The sequence below is a fragment of the Aspergillus steynii genome (assembly GCF_002849105.1).
Source record: "Aspergillus steynii IBT 23096 chromosome Unknown P170scaffold_9, whole genome shotgun sequence".
Lineage (NCBI taxonomy): Eukaryota > Fungi > Ascomycota > Eurotiomycetes > Eurotiales > Aspergillaceae > Aspergillus > Aspergillus steynii.
The window spans coordinates 156741-183357 of NW_020194406.1; the positions used below are offsets into that span (position 1 = coordinate 156741).

At 51.1% G+C, this 26617-nt stretch overlaps 10 protein-coding genes across 10 annotated transcripts; 6 read left to right on the forward strand and 4 right to left on the reverse strand.

Moving 5' to 3' along the window:
* Positions 1 to 255: 255 nt before the first annotated feature.
* Positions 256 to 2213, forward strand: P170DRAFT_392216 (MFS transporter). The gene is made up of 3 exons (XM_024845964.1): positions 256 to 645; positions 696 to 1152; positions 1199 to 2213. The coding sequence occupies exons 1-3, from the start codon at positions 464 to 466 to the stop codon at positions 2021 to 2023; spliced, it is 1464 nt and encodes a 487-aa protein (XP_024699449.1). The 5' UTR covers positions 256 to 463; the 3' UTR covers positions 2024 to 2213.
* Positions 2214 to 2218: 5 nt separating this feature from the next.
* On the forward strand, positions 2219 to 4435 carry P170DRAFT_440507 (acyl--CoA ligase). Its single transcript, XM_024850095.1, has 5 exons — positions 2219 to 2468; positions 2525 to 2662; positions 2728 to 3162; positions 3221 to 3642; positions 3715 to 4435. Exons 1-5 carry the CDS (start codon positions 2376 to 2378, stop codon positions 4262 to 4264), a joined length of 1638 nt encoding a protein of 545 aa, XP_024699450.1. The 5' UTR covers positions 2219 to 2375; the 3' UTR covers positions 4265 to 4435.
* Positions 4436 to 4700: 265 nt separating this feature from the next.
* Positions 4701 to 6365, reverse strand: P170DRAFT_430063 (uncharacterized protein; the record flags this gene model as incomplete). Its single annotated transcript, XM_024847926.1, has 1 exon — positions 4701 to 6365. The coding sequence occupies one exon, from the start codon at positions 6363 to 6365 to the stop codon at positions 4701 to 4703; it is 1665 nt and encodes a 554-aa protein (XP_024699451.1).
* A 352-nt stretch (positions 6366 to 6717) lies between these two features.
* P170DRAFT_502700 (MFS general substrate transporter) lies at positions 6718 to 8758 on the reverse strand (the record flags this gene model as incomplete). The annotated part of the gene is made up of 7 exons (XM_024854184.1): positions 8404 to 8758; positions 8272 to 8356; positions 7607 to 8221; positions 7301 to 7557; positions 7123 to 7238; positions 7013 to 7073; positions 6718 to 6956 (listed from the first exon to the last, which is right to left on the reverse strand). The coding sequence occupies exons 1-7, from the start codon at positions 8651 to 8653 to the stop codon at positions 6718 to 6720; spliced, it is 1623 nt and encodes a 540-aa protein (XP_024699452.1). The 5' UTR covers positions 8654 to 8758.
* Positions 8759 to 9562: 804 nt separating this feature from the next.
* P170DRAFT_458845 (Zn(II)2Cys6 transcription factor) lies at positions 9563 to 12058 on the forward strand (the record flags this gene model as incomplete). Its single annotated transcript, XM_024851822.1, has 4 exons — positions 9563 to 9800; positions 9912 to 10450; positions 10505 to 10717; positions 10799 to 12058. The coding sequence occupies 4 exons, from the start codon at positions 9563 to 9565 to the stop codon at positions 12056 to 12058; spliced, it is 2250 nt and encodes a 749-aa protein (XP_024699453.1).
* Positions 12059 to 12342: 284 nt separating this feature from the next.
* On the reverse strand, positions 12343 to 13896 carry P170DRAFT_450351 (Six-hairpin glycosidase; the record flags this gene model as incomplete). The annotated part of the gene is made up of 2 exons (XM_024851117.1): positions 12343 to 13770; positions 13831 to 13896. 2 exons carry the CDS (start codon positions 13894 to 13896, stop codon positions 12343 to 12345), a joined length of 1494 nt encoding a protein of 497 aa, XP_024699454.1.
* A 459-nt stretch (positions 13897 to 14355) lies between these two features.
* P170DRAFT_458846 (glycoside hydrolase family 154 protein) lies at positions 14356 to 16482 on the forward strand (the record flags this gene model as incomplete). Its single annotated transcript, XM_024851823.1, has 2 exons — positions 14356 to 15136; positions 15191 to 16482. 2 exons carry the CDS (start codon positions 14356 to 14358, stop codon positions 16480 to 16482), a joined length of 2073 nt encoding a protein of 690 aa, XP_024699455.1.
* Positions 16483 to 17062: 580 nt separating this feature from the next.
* On the forward strand, positions 17063 to 21950 carry P170DRAFT_502738 (WD40 repeat-like protein; the record flags this gene model as incomplete). The annotated part of the gene is made up of 3 exons (XM_024854185.1): positions 17063 to 17368; positions 17423 to 17623; positions 17683 to 21950. Exons 1-3 carry the CDS (start codon positions 17299 to 17301, stop codon positions 21948 to 21950), a joined length of 4539 nt encoding a protein of 1512 aa, XP_024699456.1. The 5' UTR covers positions 17063 to 17298.
* Positions 21951 to 22447: 497 nt separating this feature from the next.
* On the forward strand, positions 22448 to 24116 carry P170DRAFT_416603 (M14 family metallopeptidase; the record flags this gene model as incomplete). The annotated part of the gene is made up of 2 exons (XM_024847130.1): positions 22448 to 22676; positions 22729 to 24116. The coding sequence occupies 2 exons, from the start codon at positions 22448 to 22450 to the stop codon at positions 24114 to 24116; spliced, it is 1617 nt and encodes a 538-aa protein (XP_024699457.1).
* Positions 24117 to 24851: 735 nt separating this feature from the next.
* Positions 24852 to 26406, reverse strand: P170DRAFT_479927 (uncharacterized protein; the record flags this gene model as incomplete). Its single annotated transcript, XM_024853737.1, has 3 exons — positions 24852 to 25356; positions 25412 to 26274; positions 26332 to 26406. The coding sequence occupies 3 exons, from the start codon at positions 26404 to 26406 to the stop codon at positions 24852 to 24854; spliced, it is 1443 nt and encodes a 480-aa protein (XP_024699458.1).
* Between the last annotated feature and the right edge of the window lie 211 nt (positions 26407 to 26617).

The following is a 26617-nucleotide window of genomic DNA, read 5'->3' on the forward strand; positions in this document are numbered from 1 at the left end:
GAGATAATGCTTGGGAGCAATGACAAATGCTGCAGATATTCCAATATCGACTATTCTCGAAGGTTGCACATTCCGGCAGCCCAATGACTGTCTTTCCTACTCCTAGCGACGGAAGTCATCAAGTGCAACAAGGCAAAACGTGTCTCTTATTTAAACCCTCAAACTCGATCGGACCCAACCGAGCCAGACACCCAACAGGTTATAAATATCCGAACCCGAACCCGAACCAACAAAGACTCAGGAGGCGCATAAACCCCAATACACATCCAGCGTGCACAACGCTTCATAAAAATCCGGGTCGACCGACAAGTGGAGTCAGGCACGTCCTCTGACTGGTTATTGCACATACCCGAGGCGGGAATCCCTGGTCGATGCCCTAAAGATCGGCGAGTATATATTCTCCGCGTGAGCCACCGGTTCGAGGTTGTTGGGCTGGATGAATCGTGCGAATTGAGAGCTCGTGATGTCTAAAGAGGACCTGGAAAAGGGCACTGAGCCCGTTGTGGCGCCTGGTGATGAGCAGAATGCGCAGAATGCCAACCAGGTCGACTGGGATGGCCCCGACGACCAGGAAAATCCGTTTAACTGGCCGGCATGGAAAAAGATGCGCCAGTTGGTCTTGATGGCCTTTAATACCTTCATCACGTAAGTCGCCCGGAATCATTCCAACACTTCAAGGAATAATGTTAGTGTAGTCCCCTCGCCTCGTCCATGTTCGCCCCCGGCGTGGCGGATGTGATGCGTGAATTCAAGTCCACCGACTCCATGCTGGCGTCCTTCGTCGTCTCCATCTACGTCCTGGGATACATGGTCGGTCCGTTTCTCATCGCACCGCTGTCCGAGCTATACGGCCGAGTGCCGTTGTATCATTCGTGCAATGTGTTGTTTCTCATCTTCACCATCGCCTGTGCCGTCGCTCAAACCATGCCGCAGTTGATGGTATTCCGGCTGCTGTCCGGCATCGCGGGCGTGTGTCCGCTGACCATTGGCTCGGGGACGGTCGCAGACATGGTTCCTAAAGAGAAACGAGCCGGTATTATGGCTATTTGGGCTTTGGGGCCGATCATGGGCCCTGTTATAGGGCCCGTGGCGGGCGGGTTCCTGGCCGAAGCGGAGGGATGGCGGTGGGTGTTCTGGGTGATTGCCATTGCAGTGAGTATTCCTGTCCTCATATGGACCAGTTAAACTGACAGATCAGACCGGAGTCATGACCATCGCATGCATGATCTGCTATCGCGAATCATATGCGCCCGTCGTGCTGGAACGCAAGGCGGCTCGTCTGCGCAAAGAAACCGGAAACGAGAAACTGCAGTCCGTCCACTACAAGGGCCGCCTCACCCTCGATCTCTTCCTGTCGGCGATGGCTCGACCCATGAAGCTGCTGTTTCGCTCGCCGATCGTGTTCCTGCTCGCTCTGTTCGCTTCGATCACCTACGGCTACCTTTACCTGATGTTCACCACGTTAACCCCCATCTTCGAGGACGTGTACGGCTTCTCCCCGGGCGTCGCGGGTCTCGCATACCTAGGCTTTGGCATCGGCAGCCTTCTCGGTCTAATTATCTGCGGCGCCGTCTCGAATCGCATCGCAGTCGCCCACTCGGCCCGCGGATGCTTCACACCTGAATCGCGTCTCCCGCCGATGTTGGTCGGATGCTGGGCCATCCCCATCGGCCTGTTCTGGTACGGCTGGTCAGCCAAGGCCCAGACGCACTGGATCGTACCGATCCTCGGCACGGGGGTGTTCGCGGTCGGATTAATGACGGTGTTCATGTCGGCCAACACGTACCTGGTCGACTCGTACTTGCGATACGCCGCGTCGGTGACGGCCGCCAACACGGCGCTGCGATCGCTAGTCGGAGCCGTATTACCTCTGGCGGGACCGTCGATGTACGATGCGTTGGGCCTGGGATGGGGCAACTCCTTGCTGGCGTTCATCGCGCTGGCGATGTGCGTGTGCCCACTGCTGTTCTGGCGGTATGGAGCAGCGATTCGCACGCATCCTCGCTTTCAGGTTCGGCTGTAATCGGCGATGATCCTTCAGCTGCATGTCGGCAGTTTCTGGCGTGAAAAAGTGGCTTTTCGGGTCTGGTTTGGCGGAGTTGCATGGCTGCATTGCATGGGTTAGCGCTAGAATACGAATTGCATAAATCACTTCTTGACAGGTCCTAGTCTTCCGTGTGAGATCAGGATTATTTCGTCTATTTCCTTGCGTCGAGGATCAGCCCTGAATTCCTGCCAAGCGCCCCCAAACCGAGTTCCGAATTGCCGTCGATCGGACGAGCGGGGAAGCTTCATTCATTCGTATTTATTTCTCTTGACTTCAGTTCGTTAATTCTCATTCTTGGTTCTCTCCCTGTCATCCTGTCACATCCATCATGATCTTCGAACCACTCATCCGACACCCCCTTCCCTCCACCGATCTCCTGACTTACATCTTCTCCGACCCCAAACATGACCCCAACATCCCGGTAAGCCTCTTCAATAGCATAACCATCTACTTCCGACCGCATAATAACCACCGCAGGCCTACGTCGACGTGCACGACCCGTCGCGCTCCATCTCACATACTCAAGCCAGAGGCATCATCCGGCAATTAATTGCCGGCCTTCGAGCATGGGGTGTACAGAAAGGCGACTGTGTCGCCATCCATTCCTTCAACGATGTACATACATCCCTGCATCTATCATCCACCATCCATCACGTCTAAACCAATCCTAACCTCCCCAGATCTACTACTCCATGCTCGTCCTCGCCATCATCGGCGCAGGAGGCATCTTCACCGGCACGAACCCGGCCTACACGCCGCTCGAGCTAGCGCACCACTTCAAAACCGCACAGGTGCGCTTCGTGGTCGCCGAGCCCGAGATCCTGCCCGCCGTGCAAACCGCCATTAAAGAGTCGCGCATCCCCGACCGGAATGTCCGCGCCTTCAACCCCCTGGAGCAACCCGTGCCGAACGGGCTGCGGGGATGGAAGGAGTTCTTCGACGCCGGCGAGGCGGACTGGGTGAGTTTTGATGATGAGAAGGTCTGCGCGGAGACCACGGCCGCGAGGCTGTTTAGTAGTGGGACGACAGGCCTGCCGAAGGCGGTTACCATCACGCATCGGAATATGATTGCGCAGCATGAGGTGGTGTTTGAGGTGAATCCGAAGCCGTATCGGGTATGTCCCCCTCTCTTCCATTTCTCAAACCAACCGAAGAATGGCTAAGTGAGTACAGGTAACACGTGTCGTGGCAACACCCGTCTTCCACGCCGCAGCCGCGCCCGCCGTGCACTTCAGCACGCTGAAAGGCGGACACACGACGTACCTGATGCGACGATTCGATCTCGCCGAGTTCCTGCGAGCCGTCGAGACGCACCAAGTGACCGATCTCGCGCTGGTGCCGCCCATCGCCCTCGCCGTCATCATGAACCCTATGTCGCGGCAGCGACCGTATCTGAAGTCCCTGAAGTCTGCGGCCTGTGGCGCCGCGCCGCTGGATAAGTCGGCCCAGGCGAGATTCCGCTCTTTAATGGCGGAAGGGGCGCCGTTCACGCAGGTCTGGGGCATGACGGAGACGAGCTGCGTGGCGACGTTGCTGACGTATCCGGAGCACGACGAGGGGAGTGTCGGGCGGTTGGTGGCGAATTTGGAGGCGAAGTTCGTGTCCCCTCTCTTCTCTTGTTCATGTGGGAAGATCTCGATGTTTGATGTTAACCTGTGATCGGGCAGACTCGTCAACGACAAGAATGAAAACATCTCGGCGTACAACGTGCGCGGGGAGCTCTGCGTGCGCGGTCCCACTGTCACACCAGGGTACTTCAACAACCCCAGCGCGAACGCCGAGTCCTTCGATTCTGACGGATGGTTCCACACGGGGGACATCGCATACTGCGACGGACAGACGCGCAAATGGTACATCGTCGACCGCAAGAAGGAGCTGATCAAGGTGCGGGGATTCCAAGTGGCGCCGCCGGAGCTGGAGGCCGTGCTGCTGAGCCATCCGCTGATTGTCGACGCGGCGGTGATCGGGCTGCGCGGGGTGGTGGCGGACTCAGAGCTGCCGAGGGCGTACGTGGTGAAGAGGCCTGGGGCGGAGGGCGAGAAATTGACGAAGGAGCAGGTGAGGGATTATTTGGAGGAGAGGCTGGCGAAGTATAAGGCGTTGACTGGGGGAGTGAGGTTTGTGGATGCGATTCCGAAGAATGCCAGCGGGAAGATTCTGAAGAAGGTGCTGAGGGAGGAGAGTCAGAAGGAGATTGCTAGGGGGGTGAAGCTGTAAGAGAGAATATCTGGCAGCTGGGGTGGTTAGTTTGTTGATCGCTTCTGCTGGATCGTTCCTTAGTCTAAAATGGCCGAGGCTGTTGTCTGCCGGGGTTCATGGTGAATTGTTTGTAGGTCCTCGATTGTAACAACAGATTGACCTTGCCTGTGTCTTCACGTTTCAAACGAGGTACGTCTTATCTTTCTACGAAGGCGTAGAGATCCTTGCAAAACAATAGTGTGTCCAATGAAAACTGATACATCAAAACTACCAAGTCAGTCTGATATGGAGACACTCATCATCGACCTCGACCAAACCCAATCTTAGCTCAATCCACATGAGGACCTGAAGCATCTCTTTCATCTGGATCTCAACACCGGAAAAAATTAGACAACGTTAAAGGCATCTGGCTCTCGCATGGTTTCCAAGCAACCGAAGAAACAAAACAGTGTTATCAAGCACCTTCAGATGCACCGTTCATGCTGACGGGATTGAGGTCGGTCGGTGAGTTAGAATCCTCGTCATCACCACTGCGATCACTCTTGCCACCAATGAGTCCCAGCGTCTCCTGAACGCGCGTAACTTCACCACGAAGATTCTTGAATCGCAAGTTCGTATCCTTGACCAGTCTGCGGATGGCTGCTTCGATAGAGACCAAGCGGTTGGTCTCATCGGCAGTTTGGGTTGCGTCGTTGGTGGAACTAAGTTTGTCTGGATCTGTCTTTTCTGGCAGAGGACCTGGACTTGTTGTGTTCGTGTCCGAGATTGAAGAGCTTTGCGCAGTTGCTTCAGCTGGAGTAGAGGCAGTGGGAGTTGCAGACACGTTGTAGTCTGATTGAGAGGCTGTTTGGGTTTGTGGCGTCGCTTGGAATAACTGAAGCAGAAGCCTTTCGATCTCCTTGTCCTTCTCACTGTTATCAGCGCGTAGTATGTCCAAGTTAATGAGGGCATCATTCAGCTTGTTCGATGTGCTTTCAGCCATGTGCCTAGCCTGGTCGCGCTCCTGGACAGCTGCATCTTTTGCGCTGATAGCGATGTCGCGTTCCTTTTGAGCGACATCCAAGGCATTCTTCAAACGCTCAGCGACCCTATTTGAAGATTCGACATCGATACGAAGCGATTGACATGTCGTCTCAAGCGTCTTCACCTCCTCCTGCAGCTCGACGATCCGTGGGTCAAGGAGATTGGGTGAGGTAAACAAAGAGGCAAAACCGCTATTAGCGGGCGTCTGCTGGGACTGGGGAGCTTGTAAACTCTTTTTGTCTTTGCAGACCTTTGTTTTCTTTGAAGGGGACACCTGTGTTGAGGTCGCTTGGGATGTCTTTTCCTTTTTGCCAGGGGACGCTTGAGACAGAGCGGGGGTAGATCGTTCGTCTTCTTTGGTGGAAACAGACTCAGTATCGTCATTATTGGCATCCAGCTCCTCCTGCAGGCATTTGATTGAATTAGACTCAAGATCAAATGTGAGCAATGCACCCTTCGTGTATGTCTTCAAGGCTGCGGAAGGGAAATTCGCCTGCGGTCTGTCACGAGCAGTCATGGCGGGAGGCAGTTGAAACAGGTTCGTCCAAACGAAACCCCTCGTCTTGTCCGGGTAGTTGACAATCCAGGGAAACCGCAGCGCATAATTCTGTCCACATAACAAGTAATACAGCTTGACGACCGGGATGAAGCATTTGCCATTACGCTCGACAATGACTGGATCCCCGCGGGGCATCCTCGCTATCCTCGGCTGCCCGGTTATTTCGAAGTCGAAGGACCATTTCAGACCTCGTTGTCTCGCAGAAATATCCTCGTTGGTCATCACCGCTGCCACCCACCAGTCTGAGAGACGGACGTGGTCGGGTGGGATTCGCTTGGGATTGCCAGGGTCCGGAGTCCCAAAGTAGGGCCAAAGGGAGTTGTTGTCTTTTTGCTTTTGAGTGAGAGTGATGCCTGGAGTCCAGACGAGCTCTTGACTAAATGGTTTTGTCTTGGTCTCTTCTGCCTCTGCTGCTATCTTCGAGCTGACTTTGTGGCATGAGTTGAAGAGATGGTCCAGGTTATCTAGCCATGTTTTGCTGCCGAAAGGAACGCAACGGCGATCTTGGACTTTTTTCTTGTTGGTCTTGGTGTCCATGTTGAATCAGAAACGAAGTGAACGTTCAGGACGAAATTTGACAGGATTTTGAATTAGACACGAACGGTTGGAGAAACAGACAGAAAGCTGTACAGAGGTTGCGGTCAGAGAGATTGAAACGGAATAGTGTAGAAAGTGAGATGTGGAGGTGGAGGTGGAAGATGAAAGTGGAAAGTGGAAAGTGGGAAGTGAGAAGCAAGAAGTGAAAGTAGAAGATCAAGACAGTTGGATTGGGCAATTGAACTACAGCAGAACCGGCGCTGCGGGAAAGTGATCGTGGAACCAAACAAGGAGAGGGGCTGAAGTGAATGAACGCGTAGGCCCAAGCCCATTTACTGTGAACCCAGAAAAGTCAAACATTCTCCCTCTTTCCTTTATCATCCGACAGCTCAATATGCTCCACCCCCTCCTTCATATCTGTATCCTCCTTTCCTTCGATCTTCTCATCCCCATCACGAGCCATGTACGTCCTTCCCAACTTGACGTCTCGTCGCCAGAGATACTGTCCCAGCATGAAGATACTCCACCACATGACCACGAAGACGGTGTTGACGATGAATCCTTTTCGCCATTTAGGGGCTATGACGAGAGCTGGTCAGTGGGGTTGCTTATGAAACTTATAGGAATTGAGACGAAGAATATCGTACCTTCGACGACAGGAAAGACGGTGATCGGGTAGAAGCTGAAGAAGATCCATCCGCAAGTCATCTGTGCATTGGTAAGTTGACTGCCAAAAGGGCAAGAGGGATGTCCATACCATCGCGCCAGAGGTGAAGGCTCGAGCCTCCGAATCATCTTTCATGACCATGTTTACCCATGGAAATAGTATTGGTGTGACGCAGGATGTGAAGCCAAGGAGATAGTACGCCGTGACTGGGACTGTCAGTATTCCTTTCCGACAAATGAGGGATAGGCACGGGAAAGCATGTGCTGACAATGAAGACCGATAGGAATATCCCACACCAGCAGACAAATATTAGCGAACAGCAAGACGGCAGCCACCACCGACATCACCGCCCAGAACGGATACACCATAACCAGCGAAGTGGCCAGAATACCCACAACGATGGAGACGCATTGCACGCCGGTCGGAATCATGTTGATCTCAGAGACGGTCCAAGTGCCGTACTTGTCCGCGCTGTCTTTCAGCCACAAGATCATCTGGCCGGCGACGTAGGAGGTGCATTGGAAGCTGCGATAACATTAGCTCGCAACGATTGATCCCAGGAAGGGCGACACACAAGATATACGTGAAAACAGCAACATAGAAATGCCAATGGGTAAAGACCCGCTTGAGCATCCGTTTCCCGATCTTCCGACTATCCTTGACACCTTCTTCACGCATCCGCGCCACGCACAATTTATGATCCGCATCTGTCAGCCACCAGACCTTCGGACTGGACGGCAGGCCAGGGAAAAAGAAGAAGCTGCCCAGCGCGATAGGAAGACTGATGCATCCATCGATGATGAACAGCCATCGCCAGCCTGCCATGCCGTGGACACCGTCGAGTCTCTCATGTGCCGCGGCCTGAAGGTAACCGCCCATGAAGGAGCCTAAATTACTCGAGACATACCAGACGCCGGCGCGCTTGAACATCTCGTCGCCACGGTACCAGGAGGAGAGGATGTACATTGTTCCCGAGGAGACTGGGGTTTCGAGCACACCGAGCAGGAAACGGAGGCCATAGATGTCGTGCTCGTTGCGGAGACGGCATTGGATAAAAGTCAGGACCGACCAGGACACTTCCGTCGCAGGGAGGAAGAATCTAGCGAATTTCGGACGGGAGATGATCATCATCGAGGGGATTTCGAAGAGTAGGTATCCGATGTTGTAGAATGTGCCGAAGAGGGAGTATCTGGGTATGTTAGTCCAAGCGCAGTACAAAAAAGTCTGGCGAAGGCGTACTGGTTGCCATTGAGTTCCAGATCCTCCTTCATCCCCGACGAATAGGCATTGTTGATGTTGACCTGGTCCAGCCATTTGATAAAATCTAAAAAGTTAGTATCCCCCATCCACACAGGCATCAGGTCAACTCACAAGCCAAACAGCACAGCGGTAAAAGCACATAATCCAACTTTCGAAGCAGCCTCCTCTCTTCTTTCGAGTAATGGCTGGGATACCAATCAAAGAGATACAGCCATGCGACCCACAGCGACCGGGGCTTCGGCTTGTTCGTGGACGAACTAGCAACAGGAGCTTTGGTTTCACCGTCCTCCAACTCCTTCGGAGAGCTCTGAGAGCCCACGCGCGTCGCTCCGTCCCCACTGGCCCTAGTATCTCGCGTCATTCTGCTGGCCTTGTCGCGTCACCGAGATAGACCTGACGTTTGAGCGGGGTGACTGACTGACTTCTGAGCCACGAAGATCTGTCGGGACATCATCCTCATATCTAGTCATCGATACACTCTGATCATTTCTATATAGGCCCTTCGCCAAGCTCGTGCTGATGGCGCTAGACATGCCTCCTCATGCCCGAAGCGCAGAGCTCGAGACTGCGGGGAGGCGGGCCGCTCGGAGGATTGCATATGGCGTCCGGACGATCTTCCCTCCGAGTGAAAAGGGGAGGTTGGGCCACTTTCTGTCTGGTCGAATCATTGGATTTGAAGTTCAACGGTTTTCTAGCAAGGGAATACGAACGACTTATGGGTATGGTAAGTGCGTGGCCTCTTGTGTGGAGAGAAACGACGGCGTTGATGGGGAATGGCCGAGAACGGAAATAAATTTGTGGACAGTCATGTGGCATTTGTTGTTCCTTCCAAACGAAATTCAATTTTCACACAGGAAAAGCAGCAGATCATTCGATGCCCGTATTATTTATAGTTTTTATTTTCAATTCTAATGCTATCATATGATATTGATAGAAAACTACCCAGCCATCGAGTGCTACCCATCTGAGTGGACATCCGCCTGAAGACAGATTATACTGAGGTCAAAGCCTTCTACCATGATGCCAGCCCGGTGGTCCAAGAAGCAATAAATTGACTAGTATTTACTGTGCACATGACCATGAACTATCGATTGAAATCTTAACGTTGTTGTTGATACCCCACAAATCCTGCGCCGAAATGCGGGGAGCTCGGGCGTTCGGAGGATCTCCAGCCAGCCGCAGGAAGAAAAATCACAAGTCCAACCTTTCTGCCTCTTCACTTATCTCCCCCACAATTTGATGGCTCTCACATGAATCATCGGCCCCGGAGATGGAGGAATACAATGACCAAGATTCGTCCGGTTTGCCCGACAACGCGGACCATCCGTCTCGAGCCCCGGAAGTGGGCCATGCATGCAACGCCTGCCGAAAACGCAAACTTCGGTGCTCCAGAGAGCTGCCAACCTGTCAGCATTGTCGCAAGTCGGCCTATGAGTGTCTCTACGAGGCCAAACGGGCCAAACCCGGCATGAAGGCTGGAGCATTGGATAACCTACATCGGAGACTCGGTGAGTGGGCCCGTCTCGATCATGCTTTTCCGATCGTCTTTTCCCGATGATTATGACCTTTCATTTCTTTTTGAAACCCCCACTGATATCACTGGCTGAACCCTGATCTAGACGGGCTAGAATGTTCGATCGAAAGACACCAGGCCAAGCTGGAGAGTCTGGAAGCCGAGGAACCGCATCATGAAACCGATCCCAACGTTCACGCCATCCTGTCGTCATTAGCAACCAACCTTCAGAATCTAAGCAGGCGACCTGCTCATCGCCGACCGGCCAATCGGGGCGATACTGGAGACTCAGCAAAAAGACGTCGGACTAATGATGTCGGGCTACATCCGTCATTCACGTCGAGCAACATGCCACCACTGCCCGACGATACCCTCCTCATCTCAGCCCTAGAGACATATTTTTGCCATGTGCATCCCTGGATGCCAATCATCCATGAGGCTCGATTCCGAAGGAGACTTGAAGATGATGCCGAAAGGGACAAGCTTCATCTTGTCATACACTCCATTGTTCTTGTCGCCTCCCGGCACGAAAGACATGATGGTGCAGCATCGCGGGAGGATGTAAGAGATTGGATAGTCTCGCAAGCCATGAAGCAGTCTTCAGCTGAGGCTCTTCAGGCTTTGGTGATTATTGCATACAATGATGTATGACTTCGAGAAAAGCATGATCCGTTTTGTCTAGGCTGACGAAACTGGCAGATTGGAAACGGGTTCTCTTCCCATGCGTGGTCACTTATCGGATGTCTATCTCGCATGGTCGAATACCTCCAGCTGACAGTCGAGCACGACGAAGCCATCCAGTCATCGTTTACCCAGCCATATAACTTGTTGCAGCGACCGAAGAACTGGACCGAAGCAGAGGAAAGGCGAAGACTCTTCTGGAGCATCTTCGCCCTCGATCGCTTCTGCTCAGTCAGTATGGGGTGGAATACCAGTCTCACATCCGACGATGTGCATCGTCGTTTACCTTGTGACGGAATAACCTGGCGGAAGGAAGACCCCGTTGTCACGCCCTACTTCGGAATCTGGGACAAATCTGCCGGTCGCATCGGGAATCCGATAGCATTCCTTCCTTCTCACCCTGTGCCAGCCCGAGTGGCCGCAGAGACCGAAGGGGAGGCTTCGTCAGAAGCTGCTGCATCTCCAGGAGCGACTGCGGCAGCCGACATGACCACGGTCGGAGCCTATGCTTATTGCATCGAGGCTACAGAGTCATTGAGTCGAGTAACAAGCTACTTCCTACAGCAAAAGGTCAACATGCACGACCAGAGAGCGTTCGGTGCATGGCTCACTCGATTTAAAGAGCTCGACCTCAGGCTCGTCCACTGGAAGATGCTTCTGCCGCAAAAATGGGCAATCAACGTCACGCAGCAGACTTCTTCGAAAATGGATCCCAACCTAACGTTGGCCCATGTCACTCATAATGCATCGATGATTCTCTTGCACCAGCCGATCGCCTTCCCCCTTCCGTCGTGGCCCTTCAAGAATCGGCTGCCAAGTCTCTGCAGTGTCGATACATGCCAAACGGCAGCTATTGAAGTGGCCTCCATAACCAACCAGTATCTGAAAAACTCCTCTCCAGAGTCTCCACTGAGCAGCCAGTTCGCATTCTGCGTTTTTATCGCGGCCAGAGCCTTGCTTTTGTCCTGGCAGCATAGCTCCGCGGGGACCAGTGTTGCCTCCGATTTCTGGACATTGATAAACGCCCTTGATGTTATGTCCGCTCGCTGGAAAGGGGTCCACGACAGCTCAGAGCCACATCATCCTAGCCTAGCTGCCAAATATTCTGCCACATTAAGTCAATTGCATCGGCGATGCTCTCAGGATGATTTATTCTACATCAATCCCTCCGGGTACACGACGGAAATAATGCACTCGACAGCCGAGACCCAGTCATCGAGCAACACCCCATTGGGAGCCGGTAGTTACGAAAGGACATCGGTGCATCACTTTTCTGATACGAGCACTATCACCCAGCCAGCCGAAGGACAGGCATCTTCGCATCTTGTGCAAACAAACGGTGGAGAAGGAAATGTTCCAACGCAAATCTCTCCCATGCAAAATCAATCACTGGCCTCTCTGGGTCCTAATCCGTTCACTCTGCACATGGCAAGTGCGATCGAACAGGGAGACGGTGATGACCCGATGGCGATATCGCAGATGCTGCTGGGTCAGCAGTTCACCGATTTGGATCGGGTTATCAGTTTCAACGATGGGATCTTTGGATCTGAATTCGAGGCAAGGAGATGGTAAATAATTGCAGTTCTTATATAATAGCCGACTCTAATACGATAGTAACACTCGTTAATAATGAATTCTCTGCACGTGATGTCCTCTCTTTCTATTTGAAGGTCCCGAGAAACTTCATGTTTCCTACACACATCCTACGATATAGTGGGATTCTTGCTATCGTCGCCACAGCAGGCAAGTGATTCTACTGAGCCCTGATTCATTCTAATCTACAAAAGCTGCAAAGGTTTTGTCACTATGACACCTCTTGATTCTGTGTTAATCACGAGTGCGAACTCTAACCAAATCTATACGAAACCCATCTCAAGCAGCCGGTTACCGAATTCAATCAGGTAATAGTCCCCATATGCCAGACCGTGATTCCGATACCGCCGTCGTGCATTTTCATTGTTATTGGCGGTTCCATGTTTCAGAATTGCTTCGAAGGTTGATCCCGGGACACAATCTTCAACATGAACATCGGTGTCACCATACAGGAGGCGTGCTTGCTCAGTAGCTAACGAAAGATCGATCGTATCGCGGACGATATCAATGGCTGCATCCAGAAAACGGCGAGCAAGGGCATCTCGACCCACACTCGTGAGTGCTTGAGAGAGAATAAGCAATCCATTCGCAGCGATGACACCCGCCGAGGAGTCTCGCAGCGGTTCCACGACGTCTACTGGAGCATCAAAATCCCAGAGAGGGACATAACGGCCGCCTTTGCGCGGTCCCTCGCCAGTGGCAAACTCATTGCATTCGATCTCGACGCATGATGGCGCTGTTTCAAGTCGGTACAGGAAGTACTCGGCCACACCGCAGGCAGCATCGAGGAAGATCGGGTCTTTCGTCCATAGATACGTTTGAGCATAACCAAGAATAGCCCAAGATTGTCCACGAGCCCAGGTTGACTCATTGTCATAGCCCTGTGCGGTCCAGCGCCACTTCAGTGCCCCGGAAGAGGGATCGATATTCGCCACATGACATGTAGAATAAAGCTGGCCTTTATAGCCCCTTCCTGTGAGCGTCTCAGGCCGAAGGTGGGTCTCTAACAAGGTCCGGGCATGCGCTGCCGCCATCTCGGCCAGCGCATTGTCACCCGTATGCGCAGCGGCGTAAAAGAGTAAGTCGAGGTTGCAGAGGCTATCAATAATGACCAGCACATTGTCGTTCATATCGGTGACGGTGATTTCCTTCTTGATTAAACAGTCCCAGCTGCGAATGGCACCAGCAGAGGGCACATATCGGGTAGCCAGACTCCGAGCTGCCTGGACTATCGATTGGAGACTTTGCTCGTTGCCTGTCAGCTCCCAGTCTCGCTTCAAAGCCGGCATCACAATGAAACCAATATCATGCGTATCTGTTCGGAACGCCATATCGTGAAGCGGAGCCGCCCATGTTTTGCATAAGGAACGGAGTTTGCTGCGGATCTTATCTGTGGAGAGACTGGACCCATTTGTTTGGAGTGAAATCAAATGTGGATATTTGATAAACCTTTCCAATATCGCGAACATAGACCCAGGAAAGAAGCCGCATGTCCAGAAATCGGGCTCACGAAATTCGTACCGCCCTGCATTAGGTCCATCTTGAGGAACGGTTTCTGGAAATCCGAGGATGCCTCCTGTCGCCTTGTTGAAAAGGTGTGGGTCTTCTATGGCCTTCGAGGCAGTGCGAACGATCTTTGCGACGATGTTCTCGGAGTATAGATCGGGTATGCAACAAAAGAGAGAGCGTTTCTGGCGGCTCGGAGTGGACACTTCTTCAATATCTGACAAAGAAGTATCACTTTCTGGTACTCTGTGCCCTGTCGTCAAGAGCTCGGGGGAGGACGATATACTCGGGGTCCGCGAAGCCGCAGTCATAATGGATACGGCGTGGCTGTTTGTATCACTGGATCTTAGGGACTTTTTGAACCTGCATTTGCCGGCTGGGTGGAAAGGTAAGAGGCGTTCAAACTCCCCATACAGCTTAGAAATACAGACCCGGGCAATAGATAGATCCAATGCGGTTGCCTTGTCGATTGATCTAACGCTACTGTGACCATTATAGCCTGATTTGATGCTTCCGACGATGCCGACGCCAATCCTCCGTTCTCCGTTGTCATTCATCCGGGCAGGATGTCATCCCTGCATACAGGCCCCTAGCGTCTTGGAAGGCTTCTCGGGATTGATTCACCCGCCCCGACAGAAGCAAAGCGGAGAACTATCAGATGCATAGCTGGAACAGACTGGCATGGGGATCTTTTTTGATTTCAAGATACTGTCGCGGTTCTCGTGAAATTCAACGCGTTGACAAGTCTGTTCAGATCCCCTTTGGCAAATATGCCACCACTGCCTGGCTTCTCCGACAATCCGTTCCGGTCGCGCTCAGATCTGGTTCGTGCTGCGACATCGATTGTTTCTGCGCTTGAACCATACAAAAGCAAGGGGAAGGCGAGGATAAAGCTCCCGATTGCAACAGCAGCAGGATTCGACGATGTCGCAGCACAGCTGGAAGGGTTCGCTCGTCCATTATGGGTAGTTCCTCTGATGTTGAACGAATCTATCGGGAATAATGCGCATCTCAACACATGGATTGAAGGGTTAGAAACCGGGACAGACCCTGACTCGCCGGAGTACTGGGGTGATTTGACCGACTTTGATCAGAGAATGGTAGAAATGGAATCGATAGCATTTGCACTCCTTTGTAATGGGGACACATTTCTCGGGCCCTTAAGTGCGCAAGCAAAGACAAACCTCGCAACCTGGCTCGGACAAATTAATCAACACAGAATGCCACAAAATAATTGGCTCTGGTTCCGCATATTCGTCAATCTTGCGCTCGTGAAAGCTCTCGGCATTGAGCGCGATGAGGTACAGGAGCAGATGGACGCGGATTTCGAAACTCTCGAGTCATTTCAGATTGGTGAGGGCTGGTCAAGCGACGGGCTGTGGGGTGACGAGAGGAAGCAAGCAGACTACTACTCGGGCAGTTTCGCGATTCATTTTGCGCAGTTGCTGTATGTGCGGTTTGTTGGCGATGAAGACAAGACAAGAGTCGATGAGTACCGCCGGCATGCGAAGGAATTTGGCAAAGTTTTCTGGAGATACTTTGATCTTAACGGTATTTCGCTATTGTTTTATCCACCGGCTACCGTCTGAGAACTAAGGTCGTTAGGCGCTGCTATTCCTTTCGGTCGCAGCATGACCTATCGCTTCGCGTTTGCCGCCTTTTGGTCTGCCATGGCATGCGCGGACGTCCAGCTTCCTGCGCCCTTCGATAATATCGGCATAGTCAAGGGAATGCTTTTCCGCCATTTGCGGTGGTGGGCGAAACGGCCAGAAATTTTCAATGTAGACGGCACAATGAATATCGGATTCACATACCCGAACATGTACATGAGCGAGGCATACAATTCCCCTCAATCGGTCTACTGGTGTTTGAAAAGCTTTATTGTTCTCATGCTACCAGAAGATCATGGCTTCTGGGCAGCTCCTGAGCTCCCTCACCCTCTCGCTCATTCATCCGTCCCATCTACTCTTCAGCCGTTGGCTCCGATCAAAATTTCCTGGCCGCCACGGCACATCCTCTGCAACACACCAGAGCACCATTTCCTCCTCTCATCGGGGCAAATGTCACGCAGAGCACATAAAGCACGAGAGGCCAAGTATGGAAAATTCGCATACTCGTCAGCTTTCGGATTCAGCGTGCCCGCAGGGCCTTTGCTCGAACAGCTTGCGCCCGATAGTACATTATGCGCAAGCCATGACGATGGAGAGAGTTGGAATATGAGAGCGGAGCCGCTTGGAGAAAGGTTAATGGATGTTAAGATCGCACACGACACCAAGGACGATCAAAAAATTCAAGCCCTGGCCAGTGACTGGCGGCCGTGGAAGTACCTTGATCTCACCATCACCACGGTGTTGATTCCGCCGGCTCAGGCCTTCCCGGGATGGCATATCCGAGTCCACAGGGTCACATATCAAGATGTTCCATGGGTCAGCGATATTCAAATCATTGATAGTGGTTTTGCCCTAGACGCTGAAACTCCATCAGGCGGGTTCATCACTCCAGAAGTACAGTCGGCCTCGGCTACAGACGCAGGCAGCTGCCTGTTGAGCTCGTCTGCCGGAACAAGTGCTATCGCCGACATGAAAGCTGAAGCACAATTTCCGACAGAATTGACCGAGGAGGAAATTCAAAGCGAGAGCTTTGCGTTAAGGGCAGATCCAAACACGAATCTTATGTCGTCAAGGACATTGATTCCGTCTATAAAGCACCGTTTGAGCTTTCCTGGCCGAGCTAACGGCCTCGGGTTAAACGGAAGACAGGAGGCATTGCTGGTATCCGGTATCTTTGCCGTGGCCGCGTCTGCGGGCACGAGCCAGGACACGATTCGGAAGATGTGGTCGAGACGGCCACGGCTGCATATAGATGGCAGGGGCGATATGCAGATTAGCGTGCTGTGAGTATTTTCTAGGTGAAGGTGGACAAATGGCACGAGCAGTGTTCCTGTCGTGCAAGATGTATATCGCGGAACCCTCAGCTTTGTTACAAAGGGTGTTGACAAACAGCGTCAATGGCCTGTTTCCCGACGGATACCTGGAGAGCAGAAATTACCTTACTGCTGTTGCAAGCCTAATAGGTCCATTAAAAAAGTCTATTTACTGGTTGCATATGACGAAAAGACGTAGTAATACGTTGTCAGGTTATCGGCCACAATACTAAAGAAACAGTCCACATAGAACATGCGATTCCTTAATTCATATGACGTTTATTAAAAGAGAATGGGCGAAAATTATGCCATGACCTACTACAAATGATTAGGTTATTGAGATATTGCCATATATTGTGATTGGCCTTCAGATAGATTCTGCTTTTACTTCAAGCAGTTAGGGTTCTTTTAAATGTTCATTATTAATCCAAATGACGTGCCTTTTCTTTTAAAATCCGGAAAGAAAAAAGAAAAAAAGAAAAACCCCGAATTTCAAAAGATCCCCCAGAAAACAATCACAGCCTCTGATACTATTCTAGTTTTACTTGGCATGAGCTGGTTTTCGGCGACTGGGCGATCGGCTGTGAAGGCGTCTGCCTTTGGCGCCAAACGCAGCTTCATGCATGGTCGGGCGGGGTAGAACGCAAGAGGACTTTTCTTTCTCTCTTTCCCTCTCCCAAGAATAACCCGCACTGTCACTCAGTTTCAAAAATTTCCCTCCACTACCACATATACTGGTTAGATTTGAACTTATGCAGCAGGAAAGGCTACATGGATAACAGAGGTCTTCATGGAAAATAAAAGTGAGGGGCAACTTTCATGGAGGCAAAGGGTTCGCCAACGCTGGAAAAGGGCAAAAGGTAAGTTCCTCGATAAGGCTTCGAGAATTGCGAGCTTATGGTCTATTTTCAAAGAAGAAATCCCCCTCTCTTCAAGTCACACTCCGGTGACAACGCACCTGGAGAGGGGTTTTGAGCCAAACACAGGGAATGATACCGCAGGCGCTTTGCCTGAGCCTCTTGGTTTATGGGATGAAGCATACGACCTTTTGAAGGGGGAAAAGCCCGAGCTTTTATTAGGTTACGAGAGCCTCTTGTCCGAATTAGCCATTAACGGCAAGTGATCATCAATTGGGGTTTGCTTTTTCTGGGCAATAGGACTAATGCCACAATAGTCAACCCAACTGCGATAGTGCCAGGGCAAGATGCGAACGATCTCGAAAATACAATTCCCCAACACGATGTGACAGCTCGTCGACAAAAGCTAGAGCAGATTGCTGAGACTAGCTTTCAAAATTTACAAGCCGGAAGTCTCAAAGTGACACTTTTTGGAAAAGAGATGGCGTTGCAAGAGGCGGCCGGGAAGTTGGGCAATGGCCTTAACTGGGTTCAAAACTACTCCAAAGAGGCACTCAAACATGTCCCCTATGCACCGGTTGCTATGGCATGCACATCTCTCCTTCTTCCTTTGTTGATCAGCCCATCCAGGGTTGACGACGAAAACAGAACAGGACTTCTGTACGTCACGTCCCAAATTCGATACTATATTGAGATGGAACACCTTCTTCTGCCTGCGTTCACAGATCACAGGATAAAAGCACAGATGAGGGAGCACGTGAAAGGTTTGTATAAACTCGTAATTGATTACCAGGTGCAAAGTGTGATGAAATTCAATCGTGACCCTGTGAAGAACTACTTCCGAAGTGTAGCTGACTATGACGGCTGGAGCGATCAACTGAATGCAATCAAGGAAGCCGAGAAAACACTCAGAGGACGATTTCAGGAGGCTGCCTCCTGGCTAAATGTCAAAAGACTGAATGACCTCGAAATGGAAGCCGAGAAATCACGCATTACTCTGGAAAATGTTACAAGTTTCACTCAGAAAATTGAGCAACATATGTCTGAGGCCGAATATCGCCGTTGTCTGAATACATTGAAGGCTACGAACCCACAGTTGGATAAACAACGGATTGAGAAGCTTAAAGGTGGTCTCCTAAAGGACTCCTACATTTGGGTGATTGAAAATCAAGACTTCAAGAAGTGGATGAATGGAAGATCTGGGCAAATTCTTTGGATTAAAGGTCAACCCGGAAAAGGGAAAACGATGCTGGTCTGTGGAATAATCGATGAGCTCTCTCAAGTGACTACCCCCGACACCAATATCGCTTTTTTCTTCTGTCAAGCGACCGAGAAATCCCTGAATAATGCCTCCGCAGTCTTACGAGGCCTTATCTCTATGATTGTGAAGCAACAGCCTTCCCTATTGAGTTATCTTTCTGAAGGTTGCTTTGACGGCCATAATGCTTGGTTCGCCCTAAAGAATACCTTCAACAGCATTCTTAATGACAAGACGTTGCAGCCAACCTACTTGTTGATCGATGGACTTGATGAATGCGTTGAAGACCGTCAGCACCTTCTTGAATTGCTTGTCGAGCATTCGTCCGCTCATCAAAACGTCAAATGGATTGTCTCCAGTCGGGACTGGTTAGATATTGAGCGAGAGTTGGACACAGCCACGCAGATGAAATTGCATTTGGACTTGAACGAGGATGTCTTGTCAAAAGCTATTCACTCATTTATTGAATACAAGGTTGAAAAACTGGCGAACAGAAGTGTCCAGAGCAAGAAGAACCCCGATATTTGGAAAGCTGTTAAAGACCATCTGCTGTCGAATGCGAATGGGACATTTCTATGGGTGGCGTTGGTTTGCGAGTATCTTGCCCCCTTGAATTGGTGGAATGTTCGGGCGAAGCTCGAGGACTTCCCTTCCGGTCTTGACAAAGTCTACGACCGCATGATGAGCCAAATTATTAACTCTGAGAATGCTGAGATCTGCAAGTCTATTCTTGGCGTTATCGCGACCGTGTACCGGCCCATCACACTTGACGAGCTTATGGTCTATGTTGACCTGCCTGGTGATGCTATCGACGCACTCACAGATTTGATTCGGCTTTGTGGCTCCTTTTTGTCTGTTCAGGACAACACTGTTTTCTTGATTCACCTGTCAGCAAAGGAATACCTCACAGAAAAGGCATCCAGCGGAATACTTCCCAGTGGGAAAGAGATAGTACACGACAAGATCTTTTCAAGATCACTACAGACCTTCCGGGGAGTTTTGCGACGGGACATCTATAATTTGAAATCGCCTGGTTATTCAATAGACGAGGTCGAGCCGCCACACCCGGATCCCCTGCGTACAGTGCGTTATGCATGTGTCTATTGGGTTGATCACTTTTCATGCAGTAACATAGATGACATCGAGACATTGACTAAAGCAGAACGATTGGTATGTTTGTTTCTATGCGAGAGTTATCTTCATTGGCTGGAGGCCATGAGCATTCTGCAGAGCATTCCTGGTGCTATCGCGTCCATCCAAAAACTGGAAACGTTGGCGAATAGCAAGCCAAGTTCCCTTTCACTCCGAATCAGGGATGCCATCCGATTCGTCCAATACACCAAGGTGGCGATTGAAAACAGTCCCCTTCAGGTTTACTATTCATCTCTCATCTTCAGTCCTACGGAAAGCATCATGAGGCAATGCTACCATGATAGAGAGAGAAAACAAGGCTGGATTTTGAAAGAACCTTTGGTAGAAAGAAGTTGGAGCCCATGTCTTCAAACATTAGAGGGTCATAGTTTCGAGATCTTCTCAATAGCTTGGTCTCCAGAGGGAAGTCAGCTTGCTTCATTATCAATGGATGGTCTCAGAATATGGGATCCGACTACTGGCGAATGCAGTCTCATCCTCGAAGACAAAGAAACTTCTGGGTCTTCTATTTGGTGGCTTGATGACATTCGACTCGCCCTGGTTTCGGACGGTACAATCATGGTGTGGAATCTACGCAATAAACAATTCATGCCATTATTTCAGAGCCATTCGCACAATATTTGCTCCATGGCCCTGTCTCCCGGTCGAAGTCGACTCGCATTTGCATCAAAGAAGTGCATCTGGATATCAGACCTGGCTACTAGCAGCTTGGAATCAATGCGTCAGGGCCACACGAGAGAAGTCTCCTCGATGTCCTGGTCTCCAGATAAATCTCAACTTGCATCATTGTCAGATGACAATACTATTACGATCTGGGATACACATTCTATGGAGTGTCTCTGCATCCTGGGAACCAGTGGTAGCAATCTGAACTATATAGCGTGGTCTCCAGACGGAAGTCGTCTCGCATCAGGGTCTTACAATATGACTATCAAGATATGGGACATAAAATCACAAGATTGTGTCTTACTCCGAGGTCATAATGATGCGGTGGAACAGGTAGCCTGGTCCCCAGATGGATCGAAATTCGCATCAGCGTCGCATGATAGGACGATTCTTATATGGGACCCCTATACATTGAAGTGTCTATATACCATTGAGGGTCATAGTGGCGATGTGATATCGATAGCCTGGTCTCCGGATGGGAGTCACCTCGCATCAGGGTCAGATGATACCACTATCAAGATATGGGACATTGGAGTTCAACCTCAATCATTTAGACGCGGTCATAATGATCTCATTTCTTCAATTGCCTCGTCCCCTGACAGAACTCGAGTCTTATCAGAGTCACTGGATGAAACCGCTCGGTTGTGGGATCCCACTAATGGCCAGTGCACAACGTTACAAGGCCCTGCGGGCAAGATTAGCAGATTTTCGGGTAACTACAATACAAGCAAACTGGCCTCAATAATATCCGACAACACAATTAGGGTATGGGATCCGACCACGGGGCGGTTGACGGTTTGCAAAGGCCATGCGGACACTGTCTACGACATAGCCTGGTCTCCTGACGAGAGTAAGATTGCGTCAGCATCATTTGATCGCACCGTTCGGGTGTGGGATCCAAATAACGGCCATCAGCTCTCAATTTGCGAAGGCCATACCGACAGTGTTTACGACATCGCTTGGTCTCCTGACGGCAGTCAAATTGCATCAACATCAACTGATTGCACCGTTCGGGTCTGGAATCCAATTACAGGTCGTCAGCTCATTGTTTGCGAAGACAATACCAATCTAATTTCCACTGTTGCCTGGTCTCATGATGGGAGTCAGCTCGGTGCAACATCAATGGGGAAAATCTCTATATGGAACCCAGCGACTGGCCAGTGCATCTTCAACGTCCCTATTGCAACCGATGGGTTCCTTCGATTCGATAGCAGCGACCCAGACTCTCTCCATACTGGGCTGGGTATGTTTGATATAAGGGAGTTGAAACCTGTCTCCACATGGTGCAGTGACTTGAATTCTGTTCCAAGACCACGTGGGTATGGTCTCAGCGAAGATCTTTCCTGGATAACATATGATGGAACCAAGGTCCTGTGGTTGCCCCCTGACCACCGACCGGACAGTCTAGATGCATTAGCCTTAACAACTACCGGTGTAATCATTGGCTGTGTATCTGGTGTTGTTGAATTCTTTGAGTTCTCAGCACTGAACCCTCTTACCGACCTTTGATAATATACGTTGCTCCATTCAATGCCTGAATAGTTGTTTCCAATTTCCTTGAGGACCAGTTCTAACCTCCTGATATCTATCAGTCTCTATCTGTGAGGCTTTTCAGTTCATCCTTTTTTTGGGACTGAGTTACCAGGGAATGGGGAGTTAAGAATGATCAACTCCCTGCTACTCCAAATTGCTCTTCCACAGATAACAGCCGACGTCACTTGGAGACGGAAGCTTGGCTTGGGGGAGATAAGCGCGTTGTCGGACTGTGAGTGGCGGCGGCTCGCTTGGCGCATTCAGGGACTTACTTCAAGTAGAAAAACAGCGGGGGAGCCAAGAAATGAGGGGAGCATTTAAAGGAATTGACGAGTAATGCTGGGTAACCCGATGTAACCGTAGGCGATGGCCACAGGAGTACAAAAGGGAGCGATGATCTGCTGTACAGCGTGACAATTTTGTTTCTTGTGCCCCTGCATGACTGTCCTCCATTAAAGCAATTGCGCGTCAAGATGAGAACAATTACTTCCGCCGGTGTCGTTCTCGGTCTTGCCTCTATGGCGAGTGCTTTTACGTATGGATACAACCATGTTCCCCTCAGGAAGGACTCGGAAATCGTTGCCAGTGCTTTCGAGGACGTCGAGGATGTTGAGCTCCTCTCTCCGGCTTTCTTGACATCTGATGTCCGGCTTCCTGGATTTACCAATGGTACCCAGGGACCGTCTTCTCAAGATGATATGGGTGAGTCAGCTTTCTGGAATGCACTGTGCTGAGACTGACTAACGGATTATAGAGGCATTCCTTGAGGAACTAGCTGAACGAAATAATTACATCACCTATGGTATCGCCAACTTCACCTCAGAAGAGCACCGCTCGTTCCCATACGTTCACCTCTCCACCAGTCGCAATAACCTCCCCCGCGGCAAGTCCTCCAAGGTGCGTGTATGGATCCAAGGCGCAGTGCACGGAAACGAGCCCGCCGGCGACGAAGCTACCCAAGCTCTGCTGGGCAAATTCGACGCCGATCCAGAATGGGCTTCCTCAATCCTCGACAAGCTCGACATTTTCATTCTACCCCGGTATAACCCCGACGGCGTGTTCTACTTCCAGCGCACGCTCGCAAGCAACTTCGACCCGAACCGCGACCACATCAAGCTCGCTCGCCAGCAGACGCGCGATATCAAAAAGCTCATGAACCGCTTCAACCCGCACGTCATCGTCGATATGCACGAGTACTCTGCCTTTTCGCAGTTTGGTGACGGGAAATATGTTCACGGCTCGGACGGTCTGTTCTCTGCGGCCAAGAACCTTAATATCAACGAGGGAATCCGCACGCTCTCTGAGGAGCTGTTTGCAAAGAATATCGCAGATGATATGGAAACTGCTGGCCTCCGCGCTGAGCCTTACGTGACTGGCTCTTCTGTGTCGAATTCGTCCGTTGTCGCGAACTTCGCCGAGGCTGGTACGGATGCGAAGATTGGTCGCAACGCGATGGGTCTGACGCAGGCCGTGGTTTTTCTTCTTGAGACGCGTGGTATTGGGATTGCTGATCAGGAGTTCCAGCGTCGCACGGCTGCTGGTTTGACCATGGTGGGCAGTATTGTGCAGACTGCTGCCGATAACGCCGAGCAGGTCTTCGATACCATTGAGGGCGGGATTGAGGAGTTCATCGAGTCGGAAGACGATATCATCGTTACTGACTACAGTGAGGTTGAGGTTCGCTCGTTCACAATGGTCGAGAGAGAGACTGGGAACATCGTCCGGCCGTCTGTCCGTTTTGCATCCACAACCCCTTCCTTCGCAAACCTCACTCGCTCCCGTCCCGAGGCCTATCTGATTCCCGTGGCCTGGGCCGATCTCGCCGAGCGCCTTCGTGTTGCTGGTCTGGAAGTCGAGACGCTGGATAAGCCGTTCGAGGGCACCGTAGAAGCGCTGACTGTTACATCCGCTGAGATCGACACTTCCTACTACGAGGGAGTGATTCGGGTGACGGCGACTACGAAGAGCAGCGAGCGCAAGTTGAGCCTGCCTGCGGGAAGCTTCCTCGTGAGTACGCGACAGAAGAATGCAGGCCTGGCCATCGTGGCGCTCGAGCCGGAGAATATTGACTCTTATGTTTCGTTCAACATCGTGCCTGTGGAGGAGGGGGATGGGTATCCCATTTTTAGGATCTTGGCTTAAATATAAATTCCATATCCATAACAGGTATACCAAGTTGGTAGCAACCATTTTAGAATTACATTAAATCAGACCCCTAGGTCGTCCCCAAATCGTGTCCAGAAAGTACCTCTAAACCTCTTCAGACTGGAAGTTCTCCAAATGATGGAAGACTCCGCAGGAGCCTCTCCTCGCATTGGTTTGCGCTTCCTGAGTCCCAAAAGTCTCCCTAATGCCGGTGGCCCGACCGATCCTACTGCTATATTGGTCCCGACACCTCCGCGGAGGTTTCGATTGGCGTTCCGAAGCATGGTTCGGGGGTTTAGACATGTCAGTGTCGGTAATTCACTGGAAATTGCTATGCCAGTACTACAGTGCTATTATCGCATGGCTTTCAAATGCGGACTGTCGGTCCCATGGAATGAATCTCTGGCTACGGTCCAAGGAATGTAATTGCCCATGTGGGTTTTGAAATCCTAAACAACCCCCAGAAAACGCGTCTACTATCTCAAAAGCATTCCAGCAGCCTAGCCATTCCTATGCGGTTCGAGGCCTCAGGTCAAAATTACCCACACTATCAGGCTTTCTGACGCAAAGTATCTGAAGCTTTCGAATCAAGTCGGGACAAAAGATCGAGCAACACACTAAAGTCACGACGAGCCCGTGTTACAAGATTTGAAGCCGAAGGCCCTTGTATTATTTCAAGCAAGCTCGCCCCGACCAGTCGAATCTTTTCCGTCTATATTTGAAAGGGTGATGTCAGTGTTTGGCAGGTTGTAGGGAGTTATGGGGTAGACGCTCACGCACACAAGGCTCCCCACTGACCTGCAAGCACCAGAACGGTAGAGCTTGCAGAAGCTGTACCATAGATTCAGCGACCTCTGTCTTCCTGAGTACCAACATATCGACGGACTCTCCTGTGTAGGAAAAATATCCGATCTTCTCAAGCGCCAAGGTAAAATGCATCTTCAAGCAGTGATAGGTTACATGCAGATCTGCTATCTGAACCGCAAACGCGTTATGCGTGGTACTCCCGTCGCAAGAGATCGATATACTATCTGGCATAAGATGAGCTGGAAGACTGTCTATGCAGGTGGCGAAGCGAACATAGAGCTCGCTCAGAGTTCTATGGTCGAGCGGCGTTAAGGATGGTTGCGACAGCTCAGGCCCAGAAGGTTGGCCTTTTCCAGCCATTCTTATTTGTAACAATAGATCTGCCGCAGACCGCCAGAGCTGTGTTCCAAGATTGTAGCCGAGAACTAGTCTATATATAACCGTTGTCAGTTCAAGGAGCTGCATAGTTTCTTACGGTAACGTACTCGTTTTGGTCGGTCGATGGATAGGCCGCCGTTATGCCCCCATCGAAGGCGTAATCACATATTGTGATTGGCATGGACCGGAGTATACCCATTGACTTGTCTCCTATATATACCTGCCAGAAGGCATTGCGACGCATGGCTGCCTCGACAGAGGGTAGTGAGAGGTATGAGTATTCATCGTGCAGGCGCATGTGCATGATAAGCCGAACAGCCTCGCCAAATACATACCATGCAACCTTCGGTCTTGCGCTGATATGCAAACAATTGGAGTGTAGGTATCGAATGGTAATGGAGTCGGCACAGGGGTTCTCGAGATCGGCGTCACTGTAGCTGGCAAGACAACTGCGCGAAGCCTTGAGGAATGTCTCACCAAGACAGTTACCAAGCGCAAACAGGTCTGAAGGTAGAAAGAAACAAACTTTGGCGCATACTGCGGTAATAAGAGCGAAGGCAGAGGCGGAGAGCGAGGCCCCGGACGGTAAGGTCTCAAAAGCCTGATTCACCAAGCGGCGAAAAGTAAGTTCGTGCACCGACATGTTGAAAGGAGCGATGTAGCTGAAGAAGAGATCTGTGCATTCTCGGATCACGGGTTCGAGCGATGTCGCGAACGAGGAAGCATGGGCGATGGCATCGGCGAGAAGCACACATCGATCGAGCACTGTCGGATCCCGGAGAGATGCGATGGAAGAAGAATGGGATGCGCGCTCGATCGGATAATGCCGTTGGCTGGTGTCATCTTGGACATTGACAATATCACGGCGTCTAGGCTTTCCCTTGGGTCCTCGCTTGCCAGGAGGGATATCGAACGTGCAATTATGGCCCGCTGTACGGCATCTTGTACAGGTGCTGTCTATTGAGTCGCACTAGAATCATTCCGACGTGATCAGAAAGGTCAGAAATCGCCGGATGGCTTCACTTACTCGGGCCTTTTTACGCCGGCAATGATCACAGGCTCGCTGGAGACAAGACACGGAGACAGGGCTGTGGGGTGGCATATGGGGGGACAGGTGGAGTCGTGAGCATCGCGGAGAAAAGAAGATCAGGAAGAAAGATTGGTTGTTTCCTCCGGGCGGAGGTTTTTCTGGCGGCGCATTCAGGCTAAACAGGCTAAATTCATTGGCCGGAGGTTTGCGGGGGTTTCTTTTAGTTTTTCAAGTTCTTTTGTTCTTTCTTTTAGTTACCCCAGGCAAGTTATCTATACGAACG